A 27,048-nucleotide genomic window follows, 5' to 3' on the forward strand; every position below is an offset into this window, starting at 1 on the left:
CGCACTAACTGTAAAGCCACATGCACTGCCAACTACACTAACAGCCTGTAATTAAGAGTTAAATTAGGGGGTCTGGGGGCAAATTTCTGTGAAATTTGTCTCGCTAACACATTCTCTCTCTGTCTCTCTCCCTCTCTAACACACCCTCTCTCTATCATTCTCTCCAACCCTCTTTCTAACACACTCGCCATCTCTCTTGCTCAGTCTCTCCCTCTCTAACACTCTATCAAAATTGCTCTCTCTATAACTTTGTCCAAGTGTCGTGCTTTCGCTCTCTTTATAGCTCGCTTACTCTCCCTTTCTCTGTCAGCACCACCAGTGTCATATTTACACAGCAAGGCTGAGATGACAAATCATGCTAAACCTGCTATCATGTTTATTTGTAAAAGTCAAAGCCAAGCATGAAACTTGCACCACTGTTCACCAACCAGTTTGCTTTGGATGCATGTGCTGCAGTATGGCCAAAAATTTAAATTATGCATAAATGAAAAACACTGATAGTACAGCATCTCTCATGGCATTTTTTTTTTTTTAATAAGTGAAACTAATTCAGCTGCTTAAATAGACATACTTTTGTATGTTAACAGAGGTTTTTACTACTGTGATGGCCCTTCACTTTTAATAAGGATCATATTTATTAACTGATGTAACTAATAAATATTTAAATACAATATTAAAATTCAATATGTAATATTTAAATAGAATACAAAATCAATTAAATCAATTCAAATATAAACATGTATATAAACAACAGTTTGTTCATCAACTAACTAATTGTATTTACATATCATTATCTAAAGTATGTGCTTTAACTTTAAGCACCATTCAATCTGACTGAACATCAATTTCATGTGCATGAATCTTGCCATCCTCTGACTACTGAAAAGCAAGGCAGAAGCAACAGTGAGACAAGAAAATACTCTGTGTAGCATTACTTCAACATTCACAAACACGATCCCAAGAAGTGAGATGTATGTGTGACACAAGCAGCACAACCACCTACAAAGTATATAAAGGTGTGTATGAGGTGTGGTCAGCTGCAGCCCAAACAACATATAAATTAGGCTACAGCCTTGGTTCCCACATGTATATTTTACAAACCCATTGTTTGTAGTGCCAGAGATTTTATGAACACTTGCAGGGCTATAGTTAATTTGCTCTAATGAAATAACCTATATGAAATGCCTGACCTAAGATCATGAACCTGTGCTTTTCATCACAAAGTGTGAGCATATTACCCAAAGTTATATGATGTTATATACAATGATAACAAAAAACATACAGCACAAGAGAGCTGCAACATTCACCATACATGGAAATGAGGGCAGCTTGATTATATTAGCTGAGGGGAAGATTTCCTGCGAGGAAATGCATAACCACTAAAACTCTAAATGCCAAAACACTGAAACTAACTCTGCTATGTATTTGAATTACACCTGGAAAATTCACATGATTAAGCTACAGATAACCATCCTAACAAAAGTCTAATTCCAACTTCTGGGAAAGGAAAAAAACAAACAAACAAAAAAAAACAGCAAGTGTATCAGCACAAAAATGGCCCACACTTGTCCCAATGCTATTACTTTTATATCAGTGGTCTGCTACACTTAAAATGCATTTTTATTTCAGTCATTTGCTTATCACCCTCAGAGTAAATGACAATTAAATTCTATGTGAATGAAAAAACAAAAGATAATTAAAAGAATAAAAAGAAAATAAAAATAACTAAATAAAAAGATGCTCCCATTCAGATGAGATATTTTCAAGCCTTTTTAATTTCTTAATGTTTTTCTCTTTTTTGTAGACTTAATCCCTTGCTAATTTCAACAACTATTAGACGTTCTTTAATGTTCCAGCTTTAGATAGCATGAGGATGCGTCAAAAGAAAACTGCACATAAATAGACAAAAATTAACCCTGTCTGAATGAGCTGACTCATAACAGATACTGGCAACACTGTGTCCTCCATTCATGAGGAGAAGGAAAACGTGAAGCGAGAGAGAGGGGAAAACGCACTTGGAAAAAGTAATGATAGGGAAAAAAGGTGAGGATGGCCCAGGTTACTGTGACACAAGACAACCTAATTGCTAAAATATACACATATTAAAGTATATCCGCTTTTCTAAAAGTTTTTTGTCCCTTATCTTCAAAACCTGACGGGACAGGCATGTCTGGTGACTGAGCTGCAGTATATAACCATTACCACTAGGAACAGTGTTTGGATAAATGTAAAAAAGCATTGCAGTGGGCAGTATCGCAGTATTTGATTATACTATGTTATACTCAACAATCTTCATTAAATCACACCTGTAGCACGGGTTAGGGTTCACATGAATCACTCTACTAAAAAATGCCCTACACTATTATAAAAACATGACATTTCTGGCATCAGAACAGCTTTCATCAGACAAATGCAGTTTGCAGATTCTGTATCTTAATTTAGGAGTGCTACTCCAAGATCAGCACTAATTAATCAGCACCAATAGCAAATAATAAACTGACCAGTATCACTAAAGATTTCAGGTCAGCACTTCTACAGAATAAAAAGCAAATATTTATTTCTTCACACACTTCCATATTATTGTCCTGCAGGTTAACACACAAAAACAATCACCTGTCTGCCTTTCTATCGTCCAAACTTTACACACAGTGACTACATGCCGAAAGTGACAATATTCTATAGGGATAATCTTATAAATTCTTCACTGGGACTCGGAGGGAAGCAGCAGTAATTGTGTTGATCTTGGCCCAATGCCGGTGACTGCACTTCTCTCATATTCTCCTGTCATCATCATCTCGCTAAGGAACACAGCAAACTAAAAATTAAATAGCCAGAGGGGAGAGCTACAGACTTACAGTTTCCTGAACACCCAGGCAACAAATTACGAGTGGAAACTAAATGTTTGTGGAACTCCTTAGTTTCAAAGATAAGAAACAAAACATCACAAACAAGGTTTAGTTGCAAGCACTGATTCTCCATAGAACATAGAGATGGCTTTTGGCACCTTTGGTGACTGAAGGCTAAGGACTTATTACTTTCTTGACTGGGCTCAAGGGTAGAGCCATATTTTTAATATGGAGGTTTAGAGGAACACCAAAGAGTTCTGTAACCATGGAGAACAGACAATGATTTGTTGCCACTAGAAACAAGGAGGGTGCATAATAACCACAAGGGGCCATATTTAAAAGGGCCAACCATGTTAGGCAGAATATTACCCTCTAATGATTGAGTAAGTAAAATAAAATGAGGGGCAATTAAAGTCTTGACAGTGTAATGTAGCTGTGGCTAAATATTTTTATTTTATTCTTCACTGATCCTAATATGTTCATACTAGATGAATGATAGGTATGTTTCTTTCAAATAAAGATTTATAACAAAGCTAGTTCAGTACCAGATTTTTAAAAACCAACTGGAGCACTTTATCACCCTTAGCAAATATAAGAAAAAAACATGTCTTGTTCTTGTGTATAGCAAGCAATTGTATTAAATCATATTGTACAATAGCCACAGTGTATAATTAAAATGAATAATAAATAAGTATGAAAAATGAGAGTTGCTGATCAAGAAACCGATTGCTTGTACCAGTTTCAATATAAAACTCTAGAACCTTCATTTGGCTGAGTAATAAATTCTGATATGTTTTCATAAACAGCAGTATCTATTTCACAGTAGACAAATCAACACATGTACTATCCTCATGTACAGGCTGCATGGTTTCTCTCACACACAGGCTACAGTCATTTTTCTGAGCATTTATATTGTGTATAAGGAGGAACTAAGTTAGTCCTAGTAAAATCAAACTTGGGTAACTTTGGTTTTAGGAAACACTCACTTTGCAAACATTATATATGGACGTGTCTATGTTTATTAATATGCAACAGTGGGCAGGGTCATGTACATGTGATACCTGAGAAGGCATTGCTGTAGTAACGAGATAGTGTCTGCATGATGTCCTTGGAGTGCTGTGTCCACGGGGCAATCTTGCGATATGTCTTGACTCTGTGAACCAGTTGAGAGCCTCCGTACTGCAGAGACAGCGTGTCACCATGATCTTCATACAGCTCCTCAAACAATCTGTACATGATTCACAAAAATTCAACCCAAATTCAGGTCTCATTATGCTGCCCCACAGAAGCAATCCAATTCAGCCCCAAGAACATCTCAACGTGCAACAACTTTATTTCAGTGCTTTGGAGACTCTGAACTGAATTATTCAGTACGTATTTCAGCAGTTGGACCAAAGACTACTAAACAGGACAAAAATCCACACACTCTCACAAACATCAAGCATATAAAAGCAAAATCTGGATTGTGGCTTTAAACACCACTGATAAAAAGTACTATTGCAAACTTAACACATGAAAGAAATTGGCATCACTGCTCAAAAAATGATGATTAATGGTGTACTCAATTTTTAAATTAGAAAACAACTAACCAAGTTTAAACTTTTATTAGATTTATTTTCAATCTAATTTCAATTTTAATAGTTTAGAACATTTCAGATAGTCATATCACACAAATAGCATCAGGTAAACAGGAAAATACAGGAGAGGAGTGTATACATATTTTAGATGGTACCTGACACAGTCTGTGTCAAACTGTAGTTTTGGCTTGTCAATCATGCCAAGTGCATAAAGCTGATAGGCCAGAGCACACTTTCCAACCATGAACTGGGCGGTATTAGTGCGGTCCAGGCAATCCACACAGTTTGTCCTCAGAACTCCAGACTGACAAGGAATCACAAGCACCAGTGAGGAAAATATCAATTCTGCTTACATAAATTGTCTCACAATACTGTAGCTAGAGAGTTCTCAATTCAAGTCAAATATCAAATTATCATCTGATTTTTCCCTGATTTTTATTACCTAAAAAGATGAATTTCCATGACCAATAGTGAATGGAAAAAGAGGCTACTTTTGTTAAATGGGCTCAGAAAAATCAAGTAAACCTAACAACCACACACACATAGTACAGGAAATGTGGGAAAAATATAAGATTTTGATAAATGGCAACAGAACTTTATAACTTTAAAGATGGCAACAAAGCTTTAATGATGCTACAAAATTCCCTGCTATTCTATGATCTCACCCAACAAATGTTCCCCTGACTTTCCATGTCAAGAATACTTTTTAAATTCCATTACATTGCAAAAATTCCATGACCAGTGTGAACCTTGTAGAGAGTGTTCTGTGTTATTTTTACTTTTATGACAAAACATAAGATAAAAAGACTATACTGTTTAATGAATTACTTTGTTTATGGGCTATATATGGATAAATGGGCATGCACACTCAGTTTATGTGGGGAGGTGTGTGCACATGTATGGTTAACGAGCATACCTGTATTCTGCCATGAGCAGTCACCAGTCCTCCCAAATCACCCCATCTGCACAAAGAGGGCAAAGGAGCCTGTCCAATCAGCTTTCTGCCAAACCACTCCAAAACACTTTAGATGAAATACCATTCTCCTGCAGCTGTCACTTCGATCAGCCTGCATCTGCCCCACCTCTGCCATTTTATGCTCTCTAAAGCTCACCATTTTCTAATGGGAATATACATGTCAAACTGATGGCACATTTGCCTGTTCCGTGCTAATCCGTGTCCTGAAGCATTTAGTATCTCTCTCTCAAAAAAAAAACGACAACCAAAAATCCCCGACATATGGGAAATTCAGTTGACTACAGCGTAAGATCTGGATGCAGTAAGTAATTGTTGAAGCGGCATTTTCTGAGACAAGAAGCATCATTTAGAATGCCTGCTTCAGTAGCCTTGGCCAAAGACGGATCTCTTCATGCATGGCGAATGCCAACCATTCTTTTTCCGTTCTTTCATTCATCTCATTTCAAAGTTCTTCGAGACCTGTGGCCTTGCAGCCATGGACCACTTTATGGATCTGCAAGAAAGTTTACAAGGCCTAACATTTTTCTCTCAGTTACTTTAAATAATGGTTGATTTTACTGAGATGTGCAGTGTGTGTGTTTATATCTGTCCTCACCTCTCGTCAGGTCGCAACGTGTGACAATAGAAGTCTGATCGATTGACGAAGAAGCCAGTCCTCTTCACTACATTCTCAGCAATCATCCCCAACCGGTCCAGCACATTACAGAGTTTACTGCACAGAAAGGAGGCAGCACATTACTCATTTACTGCATAGCCACAAACAATACCCTTCCAAGAAGAAAATCTATGAAGGGTGATACCTTTGAGGGGGTGTTGTAAAAGTCAAATTATTTTGAAAAACACAGAGGACTACATCTAAATCTCATTGTATTTAATAATCAGAGCTAGTGGTTGATATCAGCATTTTATATTTGCTGTCTGCCTCTCTGCTCTCTAAAGATTGGCATGGGCCACTGAAAAACTGATATCAGTGAACCACTAATTTAAAGATTGAGCAGCTGCTAGCATGCATAGCAATTACTATGGAAGGTGTAGGTTAGAACTGGCACTATCTATAACACAAGTCAACATACTATTTAATGTCCATGCAATGAGTTGGAGTTTCTGCTTGTGTGTGTGCATATGGAATAGTTTTGCATGGCTGTTATCATCAAGCCACATTACTTTGAGACACACTCATTTCTAGTCACTAGCAGACAAGTCTGAGTAAACTCTTCACCATCAGCTCGAAGGCCAAGTTCAAGCCTGAATCACTAGGAAACCTATGTCCAAACCATCAGCCAATCACTGATCGCTAGTTAGTGCTCTATGTTCAATTTGCCTCAGTATCCCCATCTAAAGCAGACTCATGATTCAGCCTGCATTTTGGAATGTCACAAATTTGGAATGTTACAAATGCATAATTTGTTTGTATCTGCTAATATTTACTTATTATTTACCTGCCACCATTGGTAGGTTGAGCAAAATGACCTGCATTGAGAACGCAGCAGGTGCCAACCTTGACTCACAAGCATGCATGCACACATACACACACCTCTTGGTGTAACGAGCCATGTCCCAGGCAATATAGTCGATGCAGTGCTCAGGGGGGAGGAACTGGTTGAGGTTGGTAATAGCCGGATAGAGCTCCTCACTCAGGATCTTTTCATGTTTCCGCTTCTCTCGTTTCTGTTGAAATTCAAGCACGGATCATGAGTATCATCACAGAGTGAGTCACTCAAACTCTGGAAAGCCATCTCGAATTATTGGTCATGTTATCCACATGCACCAGGATTTTTATATTCTTAATCAGACAGGCAGGGTTGTAAAAAGTGGGCACTTATTCTAAATACACCGAGAGATCACAGATTACATACTGCAAAACCCATTAATCAGGTTTGTTGCAAATCAATACACTGCAGAAATACAATTTATTCACTTTTTTTTATGTAATCAGACAATCATATTTAAAAAATCTCAATTCCATTTCAGTTTCGGTTGTTCACTGTACAATTCATGGTTCGTTCTACAACTTAAGTAGTAATGATCTTTATATGTAACCACTTCTATGTCAGTCATTTTAAAATAATTCATTGAAAGCTTTCCATAATGTAATTAGTGATGAAAAGTAGTCAAGAAAGCAAGTTTTTCCAAAATCAAATTCCAGACTGTGACATTACAGGAACTACAACTAATCACCTCCACAGTAAAAATCTCAAAGCTACGTATGCCATCTTACATTAATGACCAGCACCAGAGGTGTAAAAAAAAAAAAATATATATTTTTTTTTTAAATCACTCTCTCTTTATTTGATTATGCAACCACTTATGTTTAACCACTCTGCCTGGGGTTGCAGATGGATGCTTAAGAGAACCGACTCTTCCATGATGATGATGATAATAATAATAATAATAATAATAATAATAATAATAATAATAATAATAATATGATGATGATGATATGAGTGGTGGGACCAGAAAAAATCACAATCAGTTAATGTAATTGATGTTTAAATCTATACACAACAGAGTCATGTAATGAGTGTAGGTTGTTTTAGCCAAAGCAGCCTAGAATCCAAAGTGATCAAGGATTTGTTCTGACAGGCACCTCAAAGGATTTTATAGCACCTGAAGGTCAAAAAGCCACATAAATTCTTGCTTTTTCCAATCAGGTTCAATCTTTATTTGCATGTAGTTTCATATAGGACCTGAACTGGATCTGTGCACATGCGACTCAGATTGATTGGTCAGATCAGATTTCAAGCATCTCAGCATTATTTCATAGCTGCAAAAGCAAAAATAATTAGCTTTATTGTTAGGCCTGAATATGGCTCATAACTAACATTACAACACTGTGCTCTAGAGAAGATTTTTTTATTTACATCTCATTTGCCATTTCCCCATTGTTCCCTGCAAGAGAAGAAACTCGCAGGCTACAAGCTTATTAACATAATGAGAAAATGTTTCCTGAGCCAAATGCAATTGAGCACAGCCATCACTCGGGAAGGCCAAGAATGAACACACACACACACACACACACACACACACACACACACACACACACACACACACACACACACACAGTACTTAGAAGATAAAGCACTGTTGCTCCCCACACCTACACCACACACCTGTGGTTGTCGATACTATTAATTTGCATTTCAAGTTTAGATTTTAGGTGTTAGTAGAGGTTTCATTAATTTGCACCAAGTTATAGATCACTCACTTATCGGTTGCTTGTAGTCTCTATGAAAAGTGATTTTTGACTAATAATTGCACCATTAATATTTGTTATTTTGAACAACTTTAAATGTTTAAAGTTACAAAATTGTGGTCAAGGTAACATAATTGGCACTCATTTGAGAACTAGTTTTACTGAAGCTGACTGACTAGAACTTCTACATCTTTGTGTGTTTCATATATACACTGGCTGTTAGCAAAACAAACAATTTCTCACAGCACGACTGAATCTATTTTAAAGTCACATTAAGTTGGCCTTCTATTCTGGTGTTGGGAAATGCTTGTTAATGTATTAGGTAATTCCATGGGTAACTGGTGGCACTGAGTGTGGATTAACGGTGCTGGTGGGGCTGGGTATTGCCTTAGCTGCTGGGAGGCAAGTGTGGATTACACAGGTTAGGAATTATTGACTGCGTGGAGGCAGCGCAGTTGTGTTTGCTACTGGTATAGTGTGTAAGGCCAGTATGGAACTGGTGGCACTGAGCATGCATCAGTGGTGTCAGTGGGGCTGGGTACAGCCTTAAGAGGCTCCACAGGGGGTCCAAGCACTGGCTCGAAAACATGCAAAAGTGCATGGCCATGTTTACTTCCTTTTTTTATAAGGGCATTTACATTGTACTGAAAAATGTTACGGTGTCTTACATCATATGGTTAGTGGGCATTTATGTGGGCTACTGGCTAATAACTTATGGAATTATGAAAAAACAATTATATAAACAAACAAAAAAAAGAATACCAAAATATTTAATCGCAAAAAATTTTTTATATTCATCATTGTCAGACTCCAATATAATTTCTTTAACTACAGAAAGGAGGGAGTCCCACAGACTTGAAGGGAGCATGATTATCCACGTGCTTTTATCAATACACAGAGCTTACAAATAAATACGTGCCCACACACACACACACACACACACACACACACACACACACACACACACACACACACACACACACACACACACACACACACACACACACACACACACACACACACACACACACCTGTCCAAAGACTCACATGCACTCACATCTCCTGCCATACACAACAGACCATTGTGTTTTTATGGTTAATGTCCACTACTGCTTTTGGCACCTTTCTCTTTTATCATGTATCACACTCTCAGGCAAAAGGGATATGGTACCAAAGCTGGTATTCATCAGCAGTTCAAGGCCAGCTTCTAAGTGTGTGTCAGAACAGGGAGGCAGCAGCAATTATCCCTTTGTTCTCTCCAACTCGTGAGTTACAACATGAGATATGACAATTCCAGACAGTGGATTTACACCAAAGTGTGAATTTGTGTTCAAAAATCAAGAGGCTGATCCTCTTGTGTGTGTGTGTGTATGTGTGTGTGTGAGTGTGAGTGAGAGAGAGGCAGGCAGCACAGACATTCGTCATTATCGGCGATCACTCAAATGAGGATGACGCCCGTCAAGGTTACTTCTGTGTCCTAAGATGGCTTGAGAGAGTTGGGGAAGGAGATTCTGTTTGGGAGTTGCTTCTGCAAATTTGGATTCTCTTCCCTCTCTTTTCGTCATCGTCTTCTGCCTGCCTCATTGGAGAGGCACTCGGTCGCAAAGTTGACTGCTGCTTGATGGATCATGCGCTGCCATAGGGGACAATCCATGGCGAGGGCTTCCCAGTTAGCAATGTTGCTCTGGCCTTTTTTAAGGTAGGTCTTGTATTGCTTACTCTGACTGCCCTAGGTTCTCTGGCCTCAGCTCAGTTGGGAGTAAGAGTTGTCTTGGGAGATGGGAGGCAGGCATTCTGACAGTGGTCTGTCCAGTGGAGTTGGATCTGCAAGACTAAGGCTTCAGTACTGGTCATCTTTGCCTCAGTGAGGACACTGAAATTGATGCAGCAATCCTCCCAGATAAAACAGAATCTTCTGCAGGCAGTGATGACTAAATCTCTCAAGACATTTCAGGTGGCAATGGTATGTAAGCCAGGTCTCCCACCAGTACAGAAGAGTAGTGACATAAACCTTATAGACAATTAGCCTGGTTTCCTTCTTAAGGTCATGGTTCTTAAAGTCCCACCAAAGCAGTTTCCTAAAACATGTGGTGCTACAACTGATGCAGCGCTGGAGGTGCTCTTTATTGGTTGCCTTTTTGGTGGTTGCCAAGTTGGGGGAAGTGCTCAAAAATTCCCCCAGAGTTTTTCCAGTGATGGTGATTGCTGAGGGCTCAGTTACCTTGCCAGGGACATCTTGGCAGAGGATCTTGGTTTTCCCCAATATTGAGGGTCAGTCACAGGCTATTGTAAGCTTCTGTGAAGAGGTTGAGAGCGGTTTAGAGTTCCTCTGCAGAGTGGGCAAAGATAGTGCAGTCTGTACACTGGAGGCTGATGACAGTCATCTTGGTCACTTCTGTCTTGGACTTGAGGCAATATAGGTTGAACAGTCTCCCCATCAAGCCAGTACTCAAACTCAATGTCAGAGATTAGAAAAAGAATAATGTGGAGTTAGATGGTGAAAAGTGGCGGCACAATGAGACAACCCTGCTTGACCCCTCTTCTGACAGTGATCCGTTTCTGTCCCATTGTAGACAGTTCTGTACCATTGGACAGTTGCAGTCATCTGGTCTGAGGATCATGATAAATATGGTACAGCATCCGAGTCTAGATGAACTCTTACAGAGGGCCTCCCGATTGATGGAATCAGAGTCCTTTGTCTGGTCAATGAAGGCCATGTACAGCTTTTGTTGCTCATCAGGGCATTTCTCTTTGATTTGCTGGGCTACAAGTATCATGTCAATAGTACCTTGAGATGGTCTGAAGCCACACTGAGACTCAGGAAGGATTTCCTCAGTAAGTGAGAGATGATTTCGGAGCATGCAGGGGAGGATTTTCCCAACAGTGGAGAGCAGAGAAATGCCGTGGTAGTTTCCATACTCTGATTTGTTGTCCTAATCTATCTTTTCAGCATTCAAGATCTTGCTCATGACCTCTTGAAACTTGCATGCAAGTGCCTTGCCAGCAGTCTTGAATATCTCTGCGAGACATGTGGGATGCAAGCTTTATTTCCTTAATTTCTTTGATTGTTTGAATGATCTCTTCTAAAGTTGGCTGTTCACCCATGTGTCTGTTTTCTGGTTGCTGAAAAACTGCTTTAATGGTGCCATCTGTCACTACAGATTAGTGGTTGAGCAATTGTTTGAAGTACTCATTTCAGCGTGTCAAGATAGGAGCTTAATTTTTCAAGAGGGATCCAGCTTGGGATCAGATGGACCCATTTCTGCTCGGAGTGTAGACGGTCTTTGTCATCTGAAAGAAACTCCGCATATCATGGCAATCAGCAAAATTTGCATCTCCTTAGCTTTCTCTTCCCTCCATTTGCTCTTGATGTTGCAGACTTTCCTCTGGATTCCAGCTTTGAGGCATTGGTATTGCATGCAGTTTTGTTAAGATGTGACATCATTCTGTCTTGTGCAGAAAGCTTTGCTCTTGCAGTCTAGGAGGTCCTGAATTTTTGCATTGTTCTCAACAAACCAATCCTGGTGTTGGAGCATGGTGTGGCTGATGGTCTCAGAGCATGTATCATGGATGGCAGTTGTGAGAGCTCTTCACTGCTGTTCAACACTTGCATCAGCAGAGGTCAGGCATTCGAGCCAAACAGAGAGGCTTTCGTGAAGTTTATCTGTGTGAGTTTCTCCCTGCTTATCTTTTTGATGCAAGCCAAATGTTCATGATGGTGTGAACCAGGCGGTGGGCTGTCAAGAAAGAAGCCATCAAATGCATAGCCTGTGTGATTTAGATGGCCTTCTGGTCATGGGCACGGAAAATACATAGTCCAGGAGACACCGGTGTTTGGATCAGTGATGCATCCATGTAGTTTTGTATTTGTTCTCCTGGTAGAACAGGGTATTGGTGATGACAAGGTCAGAAGATTGCCACTGAAGTTGGCTTTTCCCATACCTTCTTTGCCAAAGATACAACTCCCTAAGTTCACTCCCAACCCTTGCACTGACGTCCCCCAACAAGATCAGTTTGTCCTCCTTGGGGACAGCAGTCAGTGCCACATCCAGATCTGAGCAGAACTGCTCCTTGATGTTCTCCTCTGTAGCCAAAGTTGGTGCATAGGTGTTGATGGTGGCTAAATGTTGTTATTCAGATAGAGGTGAAGGGTCCTGAGGTGTTTGTTGATGCTTAAAGGAGGGCAAGTAAATTGGAATCATGATGATCTTGATAGAAAAGCCAACAACACGGATGCACTAGTAATTGGCCGGTAGTCTTTTCCAAAGGAAGGTGTAGCCACCACTGTCTTCCCCGAGTTGTCCCTCACAGGGGAGGTGTGTCTAGCTCCGGGCTGCAATAACAATGTTGTATCTCGTGAGTTCTCTGGTCATTATGGCAGTCCGTCGTTCAGAATAGTCACTCTTAGTATTGTCCACAAGGGGTCAAATGTTCCAGGTGGTGATTTTCATTGATTTTTGTTTTGACTACTGAATGGTGATCCCAGCAGCACTGTAGTCTGGTCAGGATGGAGAGACAGCCTATGTTTAGGGCACCTTTTCTAGCCCCCTCCCCTTTCAAGGTGAGCAGAGGGGATCCTGAAAAGGACTGATCAGTTGCAGATGCAGCTGCCGAACTGCTCTCCTTTCTCCGTCTAAGTGCCAGACGACTTTCTAGTAGTCGCCGCCCATGTGCTGGTTCATGACTAGGAGTCCGGATTCACAGTCCTGTCCCCTTTGCCACTAGCCCATTGCCACAGGACTTTATCGGAAAAAGGGGTTTGGGGAGGGGGGGGGGGGTGCAGCATTACAGGAGCCTACACGTGGATGTCATAACACGCCAGGGTGCAGGTGACATCCATATGATCTTGAACAGTCGTTGAACTTGATCTTGTGGAATGGGAGACCACTGCCCCACTGCAGCCTTCTTATGCCATAACACACGTTCAGACTTCTTCCTCCTGTCTGCTGTAATCTCTACAGGGAGTACAAGACTCCAGGCGACATAGACTTAGGGCTCATCAGCTCTTGCAAGCCTCACCACTGCTACTAGGTCACAACCCAAGGAAAGAGACAGGGTATAGCCAAAGATTGATATTTGGAGAAATCAACTCAATATTACATAGGCTAATCAGTGAACAATTCCTTAATGCCTAAAAAAGAAAGCATCCTTCAATTTCATCTTAAACAAAGAATAAGTTTTCAAACCTTTACAAGGTTGAGAATGATGATCGGAGAGCCAAACCTCTGCAGCATCTGGTCAAAGTGAAGCGCAGCAACGTGTGCATACGGGTCAGCCTGATCCACTGAGAGACAGAAACCAAGCACAGTATATAAATGTAGCCATTTGTGGATAGTAATTTAACCATGGCATTTTAACAATACAACCATAGCCAAAAGTTTTGATACTGACAAATTTTGGTTTTCATAAAGTTTATTGCTTCAGTTTTTTAGATCCTTTTGTCAGTTCTAAAGCAATACAGTATGGTATAGTGCAATTATAAGTTATAATTATAAGTACAATTATAAGCATTTCAGAAGTTTAACGTTTTATTGACAAATATATCCAGTTTAAGCAAAGATTGATATTTACAGAAAATTGCTTGAAATTCTGCCTAAGAACACTGCCATGAATAAGGAATGGTATCAAAACATCCTCCAAGAGCAACTTCTCCCAACAATCCAGTAGCAATTTGGTGAACAACAATGCTTTTTCCAGCATGATGGAGCACCATGTCACAAGGCAAAAGTGATAACCAAGTGGCTCGGTGAACAAAACATTTAAATATTGGGTCCATGGCCAGGAAACTCCCCAGATCTAAATACCTATTGAGAACCTGTGGTCAGTCCTCAAAGAGAGGAGGTACAAAGAAAAAAAACCATAGAAACTGTGATCAACTCTAAGCACTGATTAGGCAAGAATGGGTTGCCATCAGTGAAGATTTTGGCCAGAAGCTGATATTCAGCATGCCAAGGCAAACTGCAATCTAGGAAGTAAAATAGCAAATATTAAGTCTTTGCTTAAACTGGATGTATTTGTCAATACAAAGTTTTAAAAAGATACAAAATGCTTATATTTGTACTTCACTATACCATATAAACATCTGACAAAAAAAAATTGAGGCAGTAAACTTTGTGAAAACCAAAATGTGTCACTCAAAACCTTTGGACCTGACTGTACATAATAATCAAAACATAAAAAAACAAAAACATCATCATTAACTTTAACACCTGCGACAAAACTGGACAGGGATAGAAAGATAAATTGGCTTCTGACTTCAGCCTCTTTATAGCAAAGTCTATACCACCATTAAGCTGTACCACTGAGCAGACTGTAAACACTACTGCCTACTGGCCAAACAACTGTGTAGAAGAGATCCTGAAGAAGAAGGGAAATGTTATGAGGAGCCAATGTCATAGTAATAGTACAACAGCCTCTGGCTGTCATGATCTACAAGGCTCAGAACACCCTGCAGCAATCAGAAAAGAAACCCCCCCCCCCCAAAAAAACAAAAAAACCCAGGGCTCACAGTGACGAGGTGAAAAGCCAAGGAAAGGCGTTGTTTGGAATTCAAGCCATAGAGCCATGCTTCCAAGGTAAGCTCCTTCCACATGCCTACTTCCAGAGGCATTAAACTCATCATTATGCTCCACTTACTGAAACTCTGCCCAGCAGCACCAACTCTATTGTTATAAGTGAGCTTTCATTTCATCACCTCTTCAGTTGTGTAGACTAGCAGACAAGCCATGTGCACTGACTGTCTTGTATGAAACCATCAATGGACTTGAGTACACTCACCCAGAAGCTGTTTTGTTGTGGTTGTGGATTTTAACAGGGCAAACCTGAAAAGGGTTCTGCCAAAATACTACCAGCACATTAAAATTCCCACCAGAGGAAAGCAAACACTTGATCACTGCTTCACTGGTAAAGTTTACTGGATTGGAGATTACACTTGTGGTGAAAATGTCCTCAGAAAAAAAAGAGACTTATTTTATTGTTTAAGAGAGATGAAGTTTCTCCTCATCAGAGCAGGTGACAGTTTTCCGATTATGTTATTAAATTCTAAACTATAATGAGGGTAAACTGAAAAAGACTGAATTCCAAACCTTCAAAGTAGCTTTTCTCTGATGGTCAAAACCTTTAATGAATGTCCACCAGAGCAAACTGGGCAAAGTGTTGGAACGAGAGGATCAGTGTACCAACGCCTGCGTATGTGCAATGATAAGGGCATTAGATCCTTTTCTGTGGTTGCCTGAGGTAAGCATGCCTTTCCATTCTGGGGGAGAGATGGACATGGGCAATGGAAGGATAAGAGGATTAGGGGTGCCAAATCTCTCAACACCTGAACCGGGCGCATACACAATAACAGTGCAGGCAAAGGAAATGAGGCAAGAAATGGAGAAAAATAAAATACTAGCAGCTAAGCAGGCGTCTGTGCCATTTTCTCTGAGGATACCTAAAGGTAAAAGATTAAGCAAAAACCGTGAAGCACAAAATACCAAGGTACTGATAGTACTGTCAGTACTCTGCGTCAGGATGATTTTTCCTCTGAAGCACTTCTCAAAAATTATCACAATTTGAGGAAAACTTGCAGTAAGTGTTAGCCAGGTAGACAGAATGATACTGCAGTATCCATTTTGGTGGCACATTGGACATAGGTGAGATTCAAACCTATTAGGACTTAAACCAGGGCCCTTTCAGGTACACTACATAATGCTAATGGGGTGATATGATAAAGGGCACACTCGTGTCAGCTAATAGTGCCATGTAGCCGATAGAAACTCAAAGGAAATATCTGCCGTGTGTTTTGATGGTCTTATACAAGTTGATGGTAAAGGATATGGTAAAGACATGACAAAACCTGGCTGTGAGGTGCTTGAGAGAGGGCAGGGCTTACGGCGTATTGGCGGCTTGGGCATCATGGTGGAGATGTCCTGAGACCAGTAGAGAGGCACAGAGCCTCGCACTTGCACATAGGATGAGTAGCTTCCCGCCATGAAGGACATCACCGATGCGTCATGGATGATCTGCTCCGTCTCCACCTCATTTGCCACGTCGCCCTTTGGATGGACACATACAGATATGCACATGGACACGCAGTTTGTGTTTGTCAGGAATTTTGGTGCCATTTAGTGTTAGTGTGCAAGTTAAGCACATTATATATGTAAAGCACAATTCTGCCAGTAATGGCTGTTTATAAGTTTGGACACCACAGAAGGTAGGCAGAGTGGAAAAACCAGAGCTACACAGGGATATGCCTCATATTCATGAAGCCCCCGTTCATAGCACACAGGAGTCATAAGCCCCCGTACCTCACAGTTGGCCCCTCGCTTGAGGAAGCGGGTCCCCGCAAAACGGCTGGAGCGGCGAGCGATCAGCGTCACATAAACCGGCCGCCCATAAATCAGCAACTCTGAGACCAGGAGTTAAGGATGAACAAATACGTGTGTGCATGCATGCGTGCGTACACACACACACACACACACACACACACACACACGCACACACACACACACACACACACACACACACACACACACACACACACACACACGCAGAGCCAAGACAACCACAGTCCTTGCTTATTCCCCAACATTTTTAAAATTTCCATAGCGACATGCAACAACAAAATAATCTGGTGTGAAATGCAAGCTTCGCGTCAAGTGAGCCGGATGGGTCAGAGAATTCTAATGACTGTTATGGCCTACCCCGACCCAGACTCAACACCTGCTCAGTGTTTGGCAGCGAGCCGCCCACTGCTCCAAGATAGGCTCTTTCAATGGCTATAGAACCATAGCGAGCAGCAGGACGTGGTGGGCGGAGCTCACCAACACCGCTGAGTGAGGAGGTTGGTTGTTACTAGGACAGCTTGTTGCTTAGCAACTGGTGGCTCCGTTAGCAAAACTGAAACTAAGGAAAAATGCTTAATGTGGTCACTGAAATATACACTAGCAGAGAGAAGAGGCAAAGAACATTTGAGGCAAAAAAAACATGAGCCAGAGACTGGTTGCTGAGAACAGTGCACCAGAAATGCAACTGACCCTATTACATGAAGACATTTCTGGCAAAGCTGCAGTACTATGCCATGTGCCATTTGAGACACAGGCATTAGTCTACCAAGAATGTAGGCAGATGACGTACAGGCCTGAAAGCAATGTCATGAAAACTGAACATCATGGAGGAATGGTATTACTCAACCTCCATCTCAAAACTCTTTCTGCAGGAGCATAGTTCAATTAAGTGGGGAATCATGTGACTTAATTGTCTCTCATTCTTGACCTTGTTCTATTGATCTTGGTCTGTTACTGTTAAAGGAAGATAGCTTGACTTGGAGAAATAGGTAGCTAGCCTGAAGCTGTGGCTGTGTTGTGTTTATGCCATGAATAACAAAAACAAATCATGAAAAGCTCTGATCAACTGCAGGTCCATCTTTAACCTAGAAAAGCTCTGATAACACAGCCAAATTAAACACACAGGAATTCACACAAGTAACATTTGCTTCTTGTCACATGTGCATATGTATATATGGAGCCTTTATAAAGTTGAGTATAAAAGTATAAAAGCTCAATTCCATGCATTCAGTAGTAGAATCCTCAAGTCTTTATATTCTCTCTCGCTTTTGCTAAGCGCACACAGACTACAGCAGCAAAAAGACAACTGTTTTCATGGGTGTATTACCTCCAAACCTGGCATATTCCAAAGCAGGACAAGTACACATGCATAAACAATGTGGAAAGTGTATTTTGGCATGGCGCTGGACAAAGGCTTTAATCTCTGCAGATGAGAAGTCAAAACACAAACACAAAGGCAAGCACATGAAAGAGGAAGAGAGTGAGGGTGGTAGAGACAGAGAGAGAGAGAGAGAGAAGGAGACAGAGGGGGAAGAGACAGAGAAAGGGAAGAGGAAAAGTAAGAGGAAGAGAGAAGGCTTTAGAGAGAGGATGAATTTGTAATAGTATTTAGCAGGCATACAAACCCTATGGGCTTTTTTGTTGTTTATTTAAAATATTTAATCTGCTGGCCACAAAACCACTGGAACCCTTTTAAATGAATGCATGTTACAGGGTATTTGTGTCATCCTGACACTTTTGAGCATGTATAATTTCTAAGTGGAGCTACTGTTTTTGTTCAGCCAATGCCATTTAGTTCTGCCATTGGCCACTAAATCTACAACTCCTCTCACTTACTGACACTGCAGGGCCTTCCCTGGCAACTCAACTTGTTTACTTGCCACAGGGCTGTTACACACAATAACTATGCAGAATCAATTCGTTTTTTTAAATATGCATTTAAGCCATATCCTTTTGGCATTACACTTAAATCTCGTTCATAATCAGTGTGATTTAAAATCGGTGCTCTTCATAGTTATAGTCTCTTTTTTGTGGCTTTCCGTAGCTGACCACTAATCCTGATTTAGGTGAAACATTCCTAGTAACTACTTCTGTCAATACAAAATGAATAAACATCTGAATAAACTGGGATTACCAAGAATTTCTTCTCAATTCTACTAACTTAGAACTGTACCTTACAGCTATCAGAGCACATGCCTGAAAACATTTCTGGGTTCTCTGAAAAGTAGATGGATAAAAGTTTAATGTATAATATGTAACGACACACACAAATAAATATTACAAATACTAAGAAGAAAAATTCAGTAGTAGTCAAAGGTTTAAAAGCTCGCTGAGGACTCCACGTGTCCGCAGGACACCTCCATCAAGAGAGGAATGAGAAAATTAGAGGCAGAGAAAGCTGTGGATGGCTTGAGGAAGGGAACACTGAAGAGGGGTGACAGGACCAGTGAGCACTAGAGTCGCACCAAGAAAACAACAATCCTGTTTATTTGACTTGAAGCTGGCACAGAAAACATTAAAAGATTGCTGTAAAAGTAAACCTAAGACAGTTTCCCAGACATGAATTAAGCCTTGCCTGGAAATAAATTGTGGTGCTAATGGTGAATTACCTCTTTCTAGTCCAGGCATAGGCTTTTAATCTCAATCTAGAAAACTCAAGGTAAACCTTTATCACGTGGCTCAACATAAGACAGCTTGATCGATACAGAATTCAGAACTAGTGTGGCATGTACTTGCTTGTGCGCACACACACACACACACACACACACACACACACACACACACACACACACACACACACACACACACACACACACACACACACACACACACACACACACACACACACACTTTCAAGGATACTAGATTGGCCGCAGAAGCCATGGATGATATACATAAGCCAGTCTGGATGCACTGTGTCCTTAATGTTCTCCAGCAAACAGCTATTCCACACATATTTAGCGTAAGGTTCATTCCTCAGGCTGTGGACCACTGAAATAGACAAGAAAACAGACATGTAATGTTCACATATAAAAAGGTGAATAATATTTCATATGGACCCATTATCTTTTTATAAGCTTTAAGAGTTTAAAGCAACTTAACATTTCTTATTAAAGTATAGACTGACACTTTGGTATACAGAGTTATTCTTTGGTGTTTTAATTAAAATACAGTTTCTCTGTACACTGTACTACATATTCAATTGTAATTTGTACAGTATTCCAATACTTTTTTCAAGTCTCCAGAACTTGATGGATCTAAGAGTCTTAAAAGTAATATAAAGGATAGGAACTGGTGAACTTTACACCTGACTACACTATGACTACAATGCAAGACTCCTGGTTTCTAAAAGGATCTTGACCTGGGTTTTAAGGTTTGAAGGCTAGCCCTGTTACAATATGTTTAAGCCCACTGAAAAGCAGCAGAGGAGCAGGGTGAAGCTTGCCATGATCAAGTAACCAAGACAATTTAAATATTGCATGGGTTGGAAAAGAGCACACTTGTCATTTAATGGTAATGAATTACAGACAAAAAGAGAGAGCAAATAATCACGTGAGAAATAAGAGATTGATGGATATGTGAAAAGTCAGAGAGAGAGAGAGAGAGAGAGAGAGAGAGAGAGAGACAGAAAAGAAGTTGCACAGGAAGACAGACAGACCCAAACCTTGGGTAGGAAGACCCTCATCCTCAAAAATGTCAAAGCTGTCCTGTTTGCTAGTGCTGGTGTGAAGCTCCTCCACTTCACCGGGGTCACAGGGAGCTCGAAGTAGGGTCAGATTATACTGCAAGGAGTGGCTCAGGTCGTAGCTATAGCTAGAGGTCAAAAGGAAAAAGAAGAACCATCCTTCAAACTCAACTGGACTGAGAAAGCAATGGGTGACGTGAAGCTTCTTAATGGTGAAAACTGGTGAAAACTGCAAACTGCACCCACTGCTAGGTGACAGCTGGTCATCTAAAAAGTAAAACACAGGAGGGGAAAGGTCTTGTTTTTTGCCCTTGTTTTGATTTGTCTTCAGACACCTCTGATTAATGTGGTTTTCATCTGGGCAAAATGCAATTTACAGACTGCTGACATTTTAACTAGTCTCTCTCTGTGTGTGAGCCATTGCTTTGTAACTTTAAAGTGGTGTGAGAAAGTCCAAAATTTAATAAGCACTTAAGCAATTTGACTGGCCTACCCCCACCAGAAAATTCCAAAGCCTAAAATGAGGAACACTGTAAAAAACGTAAAAAACAGCTAACAATTTCATCCTAAGTGATGAAAATTTCAGTTCAGAAGGAAATGGGACCCTGAGTAGCATGTATTTAAGCAAAAGGTTAGCTCTTAGGCAAGGGGGAAGAAAAGAAAGAAAATGCCCTAACTGGACACACACGTGATGAGCCTGACATTTGATATGAGTCAGTGATTTTGTAACAGACTGCTGGATAGCAGTGATAGAAAAACAAAACTCTATACAGGGTTGTAAGTGGACAAAAAGTCTGCCTAAATGCTCACTTGACTGAAACAATCCAGTGTCACAAGGTTACACTGGATAAAAAAAACCTTCAGAATGAATGTCAGTAAAAGCTTTTCATAGAATCCCCTTTACTTGCCATCATGGAAGGGGGGATTGAACATAGTCCTTGCATACCCAGAGCATGTTGATAAGGCTGTGGTGAGAGGTAATGCCGCTTTAAACAGAGGTGCTGGGAGTCAGACATTTAGTCGCCTGGCATATACAGTCTCACGTGCACACTTGTGCATCAAGTGGTTGCTAGGAGTGGGAAACAACAACCTTGTCACCACACCACCACACCTTGTCCTTGTGACCCTTTGCAAGATTTCAAACCTGCAACAAATGTGATATTAATTTAAACCTGCCAGAATTAACCTAAAATGTGCAATTACATTATAGTAAAAAAATAAATGTTTCCACATATAAAATATGGTTTAAAAAAGAAATGAAAATCTTAAGATAGGTATCTCCACATGCAAGGCTAACTTCAACACCAGCTTTACTGCTTTTTACACACACATACAATCACAATTATACTAAAAGAAGGAAAAAGACAGTGAACAAAGACACGTGAACAGACACAAAAGCCAGGTACATTACCAAGGTCCACCAGAAATACAACACATCCTGTGCTCCTTACTACACGCACACACACACAAACACGCACACGCACACACACACACAATGGAGACAAGGACAAAAACGCTACACATGGTTTTTGTAATGACACAAAAGCAACCTAAAATCAACCAGGATCAACCATGTGTCACAGACCACGCTGCCCCACACTCCTTACGCAGTTACAAACAGGATCAACTTTGACCTCAGGTGAGGCTTATTTAAGGCCCAATCATGCTGTGTTCTGTACAAGATATACCAAAACACACGTGCGCGTGCACACACACAAAAAAATACACTTACCTGAAATAGAAGTTACTAGACAGATCCACATTCTGGAACATCCTCAAGTATCTGTGGAAGTGCACTAAGGGTTAAAGGTGGCACAAGCAGTGAGCAACATCAACACAGGAAGAAATGGAGTCGCACCTAAGATGTGATTTGAGAGCAACACAGTATCACACGTAAAACAGCACATGCATTTTGGCACTAGCTGTCGGCATGTTATTTTCTGCCATTCCCGGGTCTCATGTTTGTAAATAGGACATATCAGTTGTCATCAGCAGAATTTTAATTTAAAGATTATATGATCCATTCAGAAACAAACTCCAGTATAACTGGTCATGGTACATTGTCTTCATGATAGGAGCACAGTACTATCATAAACCTTTTGTGAAGCTTAGTCAAATATGACAATGTTTGACATCAATGTCTGTGGTTAGAGAAAGGCTCACTGCTCATACAGTAAGATAATGATTCTGTAATGGTGTTAATTCCTTAGTTTACATTACTTAGACTTTATTAATGCTCAAGTTCACAATTAGCTAATATTAACTAATGACATACATCATTCCGTTGTACAAAGCTTTAACACATCTTTGTCCCTCAGCATCAATAATTGGAGTGCTGCTTAACAACAGCTTATACCAGCATTAACAATACACGTGGGGAGTAATTTACTTAACCTGTTCATTTCTTTATTGTCCTCTTAATGAAACGTATCTGGGCAATCTATTGGACATCAACACTTAAGAAATGTCAGTCTCTGTTACAAGTGCAATAATGAAGATGTTTTGTCCATCCCTATGTGATCATAAATGGCTAAATAGAGAGCTTTGTGCTCTGTCACATCTGTCAGAGTAATTGTTCACTGCAGGGATGAAGCCGCAGGTGTCTTAAGCCACAGCTGCTTCACAGAACTGCACGCACACATGGGAAGAAGTGAGAAATGTGTGAATTACTACTTGAGGTTAGTGTGACCTATACTTGAAAAATGAAAGTGGGTGTTTGTGTGCGTGTGTCTGTGTGTGCGCACACGTGCATACGTGTGTTTGTGTGCGTGCGCAAGAGACCGACCGAGAGTGTAGTGATGCAGTCACAAAGAGAAATGAGAAATAACAGCTTAAACTTACCTGGCCTCATCAGGATGTGTGATTCTCACTGAATCATTAGGAATGTAGATCATGTTAGTGTCTTCTATCTTATAGATGGAGTGACCCCCAATGTCTGCCATTTTACGCCGCTTGGTGATCAGGATAATGTAGTAGCCCTCAAGGAAACGAACAAAGCCTACAAAAGCAGAGAAATAAGACCCATGGCATACGTGAATGCACATACACACAAACTGCGTCAACTTCATTCACGTATAATCATTCACGTATAATCATACAGACTAACATGGCAAATAAACAACAAAATCAGTTTGTTTTTGGTTCAATTCATAGTGAAAATAACGTTTTAAAGCATTTATCCCAGAGTTCATCCATTTACACAATATTCATTTAGAAGTCTCATAGTCCGTGGCCTTTGTACTAAGAACCAAGTTAGTTTCAGCAAACATACGGCAGTGTCCCAGTATCGAATTCTACCAGTTCAAATATGACTAACAAATATGACTGCAACTCTCCAGACGATGTATTGGATCATAATCAGAGCCGGTCTATCTACCCGTCTACTAAAAAATCGTTTCACGCCAAAGTAGTACATGCTGAAGTGCAGGGAGCATCACTTCCTGTCAGCGAGTGTCACACATATGCAAACTGTGACACAGATGTGCTAATCATGACTAACCAAAATCACTACATTACAGTGTTTACTGCTCATGGGATAAATAAGTAAATGACAAAAACACCAGGAACATCTCTAATGACATGTACCAAACCAATTATTCAACAACAGTGAGCAAACTTTACAAAATGTGCTCATTGCCGGCGTGCAGCTGGGAGACAAAATTGTGTGGGCTATTTTTATTTTTTTTATTTATTTTTTTTTTAAAGATATGTCTGATCTAAAAATTAGGTCTATCAAGAGCATTATAAGGCCAGTTCAGTGTTTCATGACAGATGCTAGACTCAGTAGGTCTATTTGTGTTGTGCGTGTTTGTGTATCAATTTAAACTTAATTCCTCTGTTCAATGTCATGGCGCTGTTGTGTAAGGCTTATGGGAGGTAAAGTGAAAGCGCTGCTTGTCTGCGTAATTATTTCGGGCTGCGAGCCAACTTGTTTTGTGTCAATAATCAACATTGGGCCGTATGTAGGTCAGGACCCAGAGCTGCATTACTGCCTTCCAAAATCTTCCTAACAGATTCTCACAGCCGCATGCGCAGTCCTGCCCAAACGAGCTCACCATCACAGTGGCGGATGCTGAATGAAAACTGGCTAGTCAACTCTTCTGAGTGTTACCTCGGGCACATGTTCGGAAGTATTTTTTAAGTATTTATTTGTTTTAACTGTGATTTTTTATATGCAAAGCGCCTTATGAAACTGGATGGATGGATGTCAGATGGATGGATATTCACTCACTCATGGAGAGCAAGCAGGAAACTCTCCAGAAGGTGGAGGTGTCATAATGGTGCTTCAAATCAATGACACTGTGTCCCCTTGTTTTTACCTTTTTACTTTGTACTTTTGAGCACAAAGTAGAGTGGAAGTGCTCTAGGACAAAGCAAGACTGAGCTCAAGTGTTTTCCCTAGCCCCACATTTCTATTTACTTTCACTTGGTTCCTGCTTCGAATCTTTCTGGACCTGTTTGCAGGGATCTCTGAAGTTCACCCTGACATTTCCACCCAAAAGATCAGAAGAAAGAACAGATTGGAGAAGAGAGAAGAGGGACAGATACAGGAAAAAGCTGCTGAAACTTTAACACACCCAGCAAAGGTGTGAAAAAGCACTTTTTAAAAAAGAACATTTGAAAGAGCCTTCTCAATATACCCAATATAATAATCCTAAGCCACAAAAAAGTTAGGTAATTAGTTTAGTCCTGGCACACACACAGGTTTTTTTCACTATTCAAACTTTTCCCACTGGCTATAATACTAAAACACACAGTACTCCTATTACAAATATTACTCATCTAGAGGCTTTCATAATTTTAATTAGGTCAGTTGAATAACATTAATGATGACTGACGTGTTCTTTAAGGAGTCTGCCGAGCTCCTACTTCACATAATGTACCACAGTACCTTGTCACAGTAACTGGGGCCTGGTGCTATTCATAGGAATCACAAAGCCCTCAGCAAATAAAGAGTTAAATTAATTACATAAAATCTAGGTCAGCCAACAGATGTATCCCACCAAAGGTCACCATGACAGTGTACAAGGAACCTGAGCCCAACAATGGGTAAAATCAATGATGCCAGGCAGTCCACATGAGGTGATGCTAATCTAGAACAAGCAGATCCTTATGCCATCATGTTGAGTTTAACTCTTCATACAGGTCACTATACTGTTAATTGATCAGTGCAAACAGATAGCTTATTCCATACCCTTATTTTGCTTTAATGATAGAAATATCTGTTCACTTTTCAAATAGTAGCTTACCCACAATGCCGAAGGCAGTCACGGCACGGGACAGGCCAGCGGAGCCCTTCTGGCTAATCTTCGTCCGGTTGCCCAGGTCCAGCCTCCCCAAAAGCTCGCGCACCTCCTGCTGACTATACACATGCTGAAGGGTGCGCACACACACACACACACACACACACACACACACACACACACACACACACACACACACACACACAGCAAATGTTGCCACATGTCGCATATACACACCCTACATAAATTATACATTCTGTTAACTATGCAAAGTATCTTTAATGTTTACATTATTACAGTTTACCCTTAAAATTTTAATCTTCTGATAACATGAATAATATTGAGGTGGCCCTCTTCGGAACAGGGTCCAATGTGTCTTGCAGACGCATTAAGATACGATCATTGAAACTGCGTAAACGTGGTCACAATTTCTTGCCCCAGATGGCATTATTATGTCTCCCTATAACAGGACTCTCTCTGATGTACTTAACCTAGTGGCCCTGCTAAAACTGGTTCCTTCAGGTCGATCTTCCCCATGGTTCACTCCTAAACTGCATGCTCTAAAAGCCACAGGTCAGCAACAGATGCAACTGGTCTCTGTTCATTCAAATCACTTCAACCATATCCTTAAGAACAGGCCTGCTGTAAGTCAAAGTCAATGTCATTTATACTTCATGATTTTTTCTCCACAGACATATTGAGTGAGGAATGAAATATAGTTTCCCCCAGAACACGATGCTACATGACATGATACGGCTCCAGGTAACAGTGCAAACATTATGAAAAATACAGCCGACAGTGCAACCAGACAGAAAATACAATAAACAGGAATCATAAACAACACAGCACAAGACAGTAAACTAGACAGTATTGCATAATGGGATGGGTGAGGTCTAGAGAGGTGGAATGCTATATTGCATGTATATGTACCATTACTATTTCTTTACATTTCCCTTCAGTCAACTCAACACCTGATCCTAATGATAAACTTCTTAACTCAGCTGTCGAACCTCTCTTGCCTTTAGATCCTGCTCTCAGCTCATATTATACAGCAAAATTGAACTCCCCCTATGCCATCTATCTTCTTAGGAAAGGGCCACTCAGTTATGTTACTTTTTGTCACTTTGTTAATAAAGCAATTGCTTTTGTCCATACTCAAGAGCTCTGCACCTCCTGCACTCTTCCTTATTCTTTAAAT

At 40.4% G+C, this 27,048-nt stretch overlaps 1 protein-coding gene across 3 annotated transcripts in view; it reads right to left on the minus strand.

Moving 5' to 3' along the window:
* Positions 1-27,048, minus strand: part of fig4a (FIG4 phosphoinositide 5-phosphatase a) — a 60,860-nt gene that overhangs the window by 29,173 nt on the left and 4,639 nt on the right. For 2 of the 3 annotated variants that reach the window (XM_081695846.1, XM_027000907.3), the window contains exons 4-16: positions 25,857-25,980; positions 23,449-23,605; positions 22,340-22,390; positions 20,587-20,735; positions 19,785-19,913; positions 16,884-16,984; positions 16,469-16,631; positions 13,779-13,876; positions 6,934-7,067; positions 5,995-6,111; positions 5,340-5,385; positions 4,579-4,727; positions 3,908-4,074 (exon numbers count right to left, since the gene is read on the minus strand). In XM_081695846.1, the coding sequence (XP_081551972.1) occupies positions 3,908-4,074; positions 4,579-4,727; positions 5,340-5,385; positions 5,995-6,111; positions 6,934-7,067; positions 13,779-13,876; positions 16,469-16,631; positions 16,884-16,984; positions 19,785-19,913; positions 20,587-20,735; positions 22,340-22,390; positions 23,449-23,605; positions 25,857-25,980 (1,585 nt within the window). The remainder of the gene's footprint in view (positions 1-3,907; positions 4,075-4,578; positions 4,728-5,339; positions 5,386-5,994; positions 6,112-6,933; positions 7,068-13,778; positions 13,877-16,468; positions 16,632-16,883; positions 16,985-19,784; positions 19,914-20,586; positions 20,736-22,339; positions 22,391-23,448; positions 23,606-25,856; positions 25,981-27,048) is intronic. The other variant, XM_081695852.1, reaches the window with a different exon arrangement.

Source organism: Electrophorus electricus, chromosome 2, assembly GCF_041902795.1.
Source record: "Electrophorus electricus isolate QZ-2024a chromosome 2, ASM4190279v1, whole genome shotgun sequence".
NCBI lineage: Eukaryota > Metazoa > Chordata > Actinopteri > Gymnotiformes > Gymnotidae > Electrophorus > Electrophorus electricus.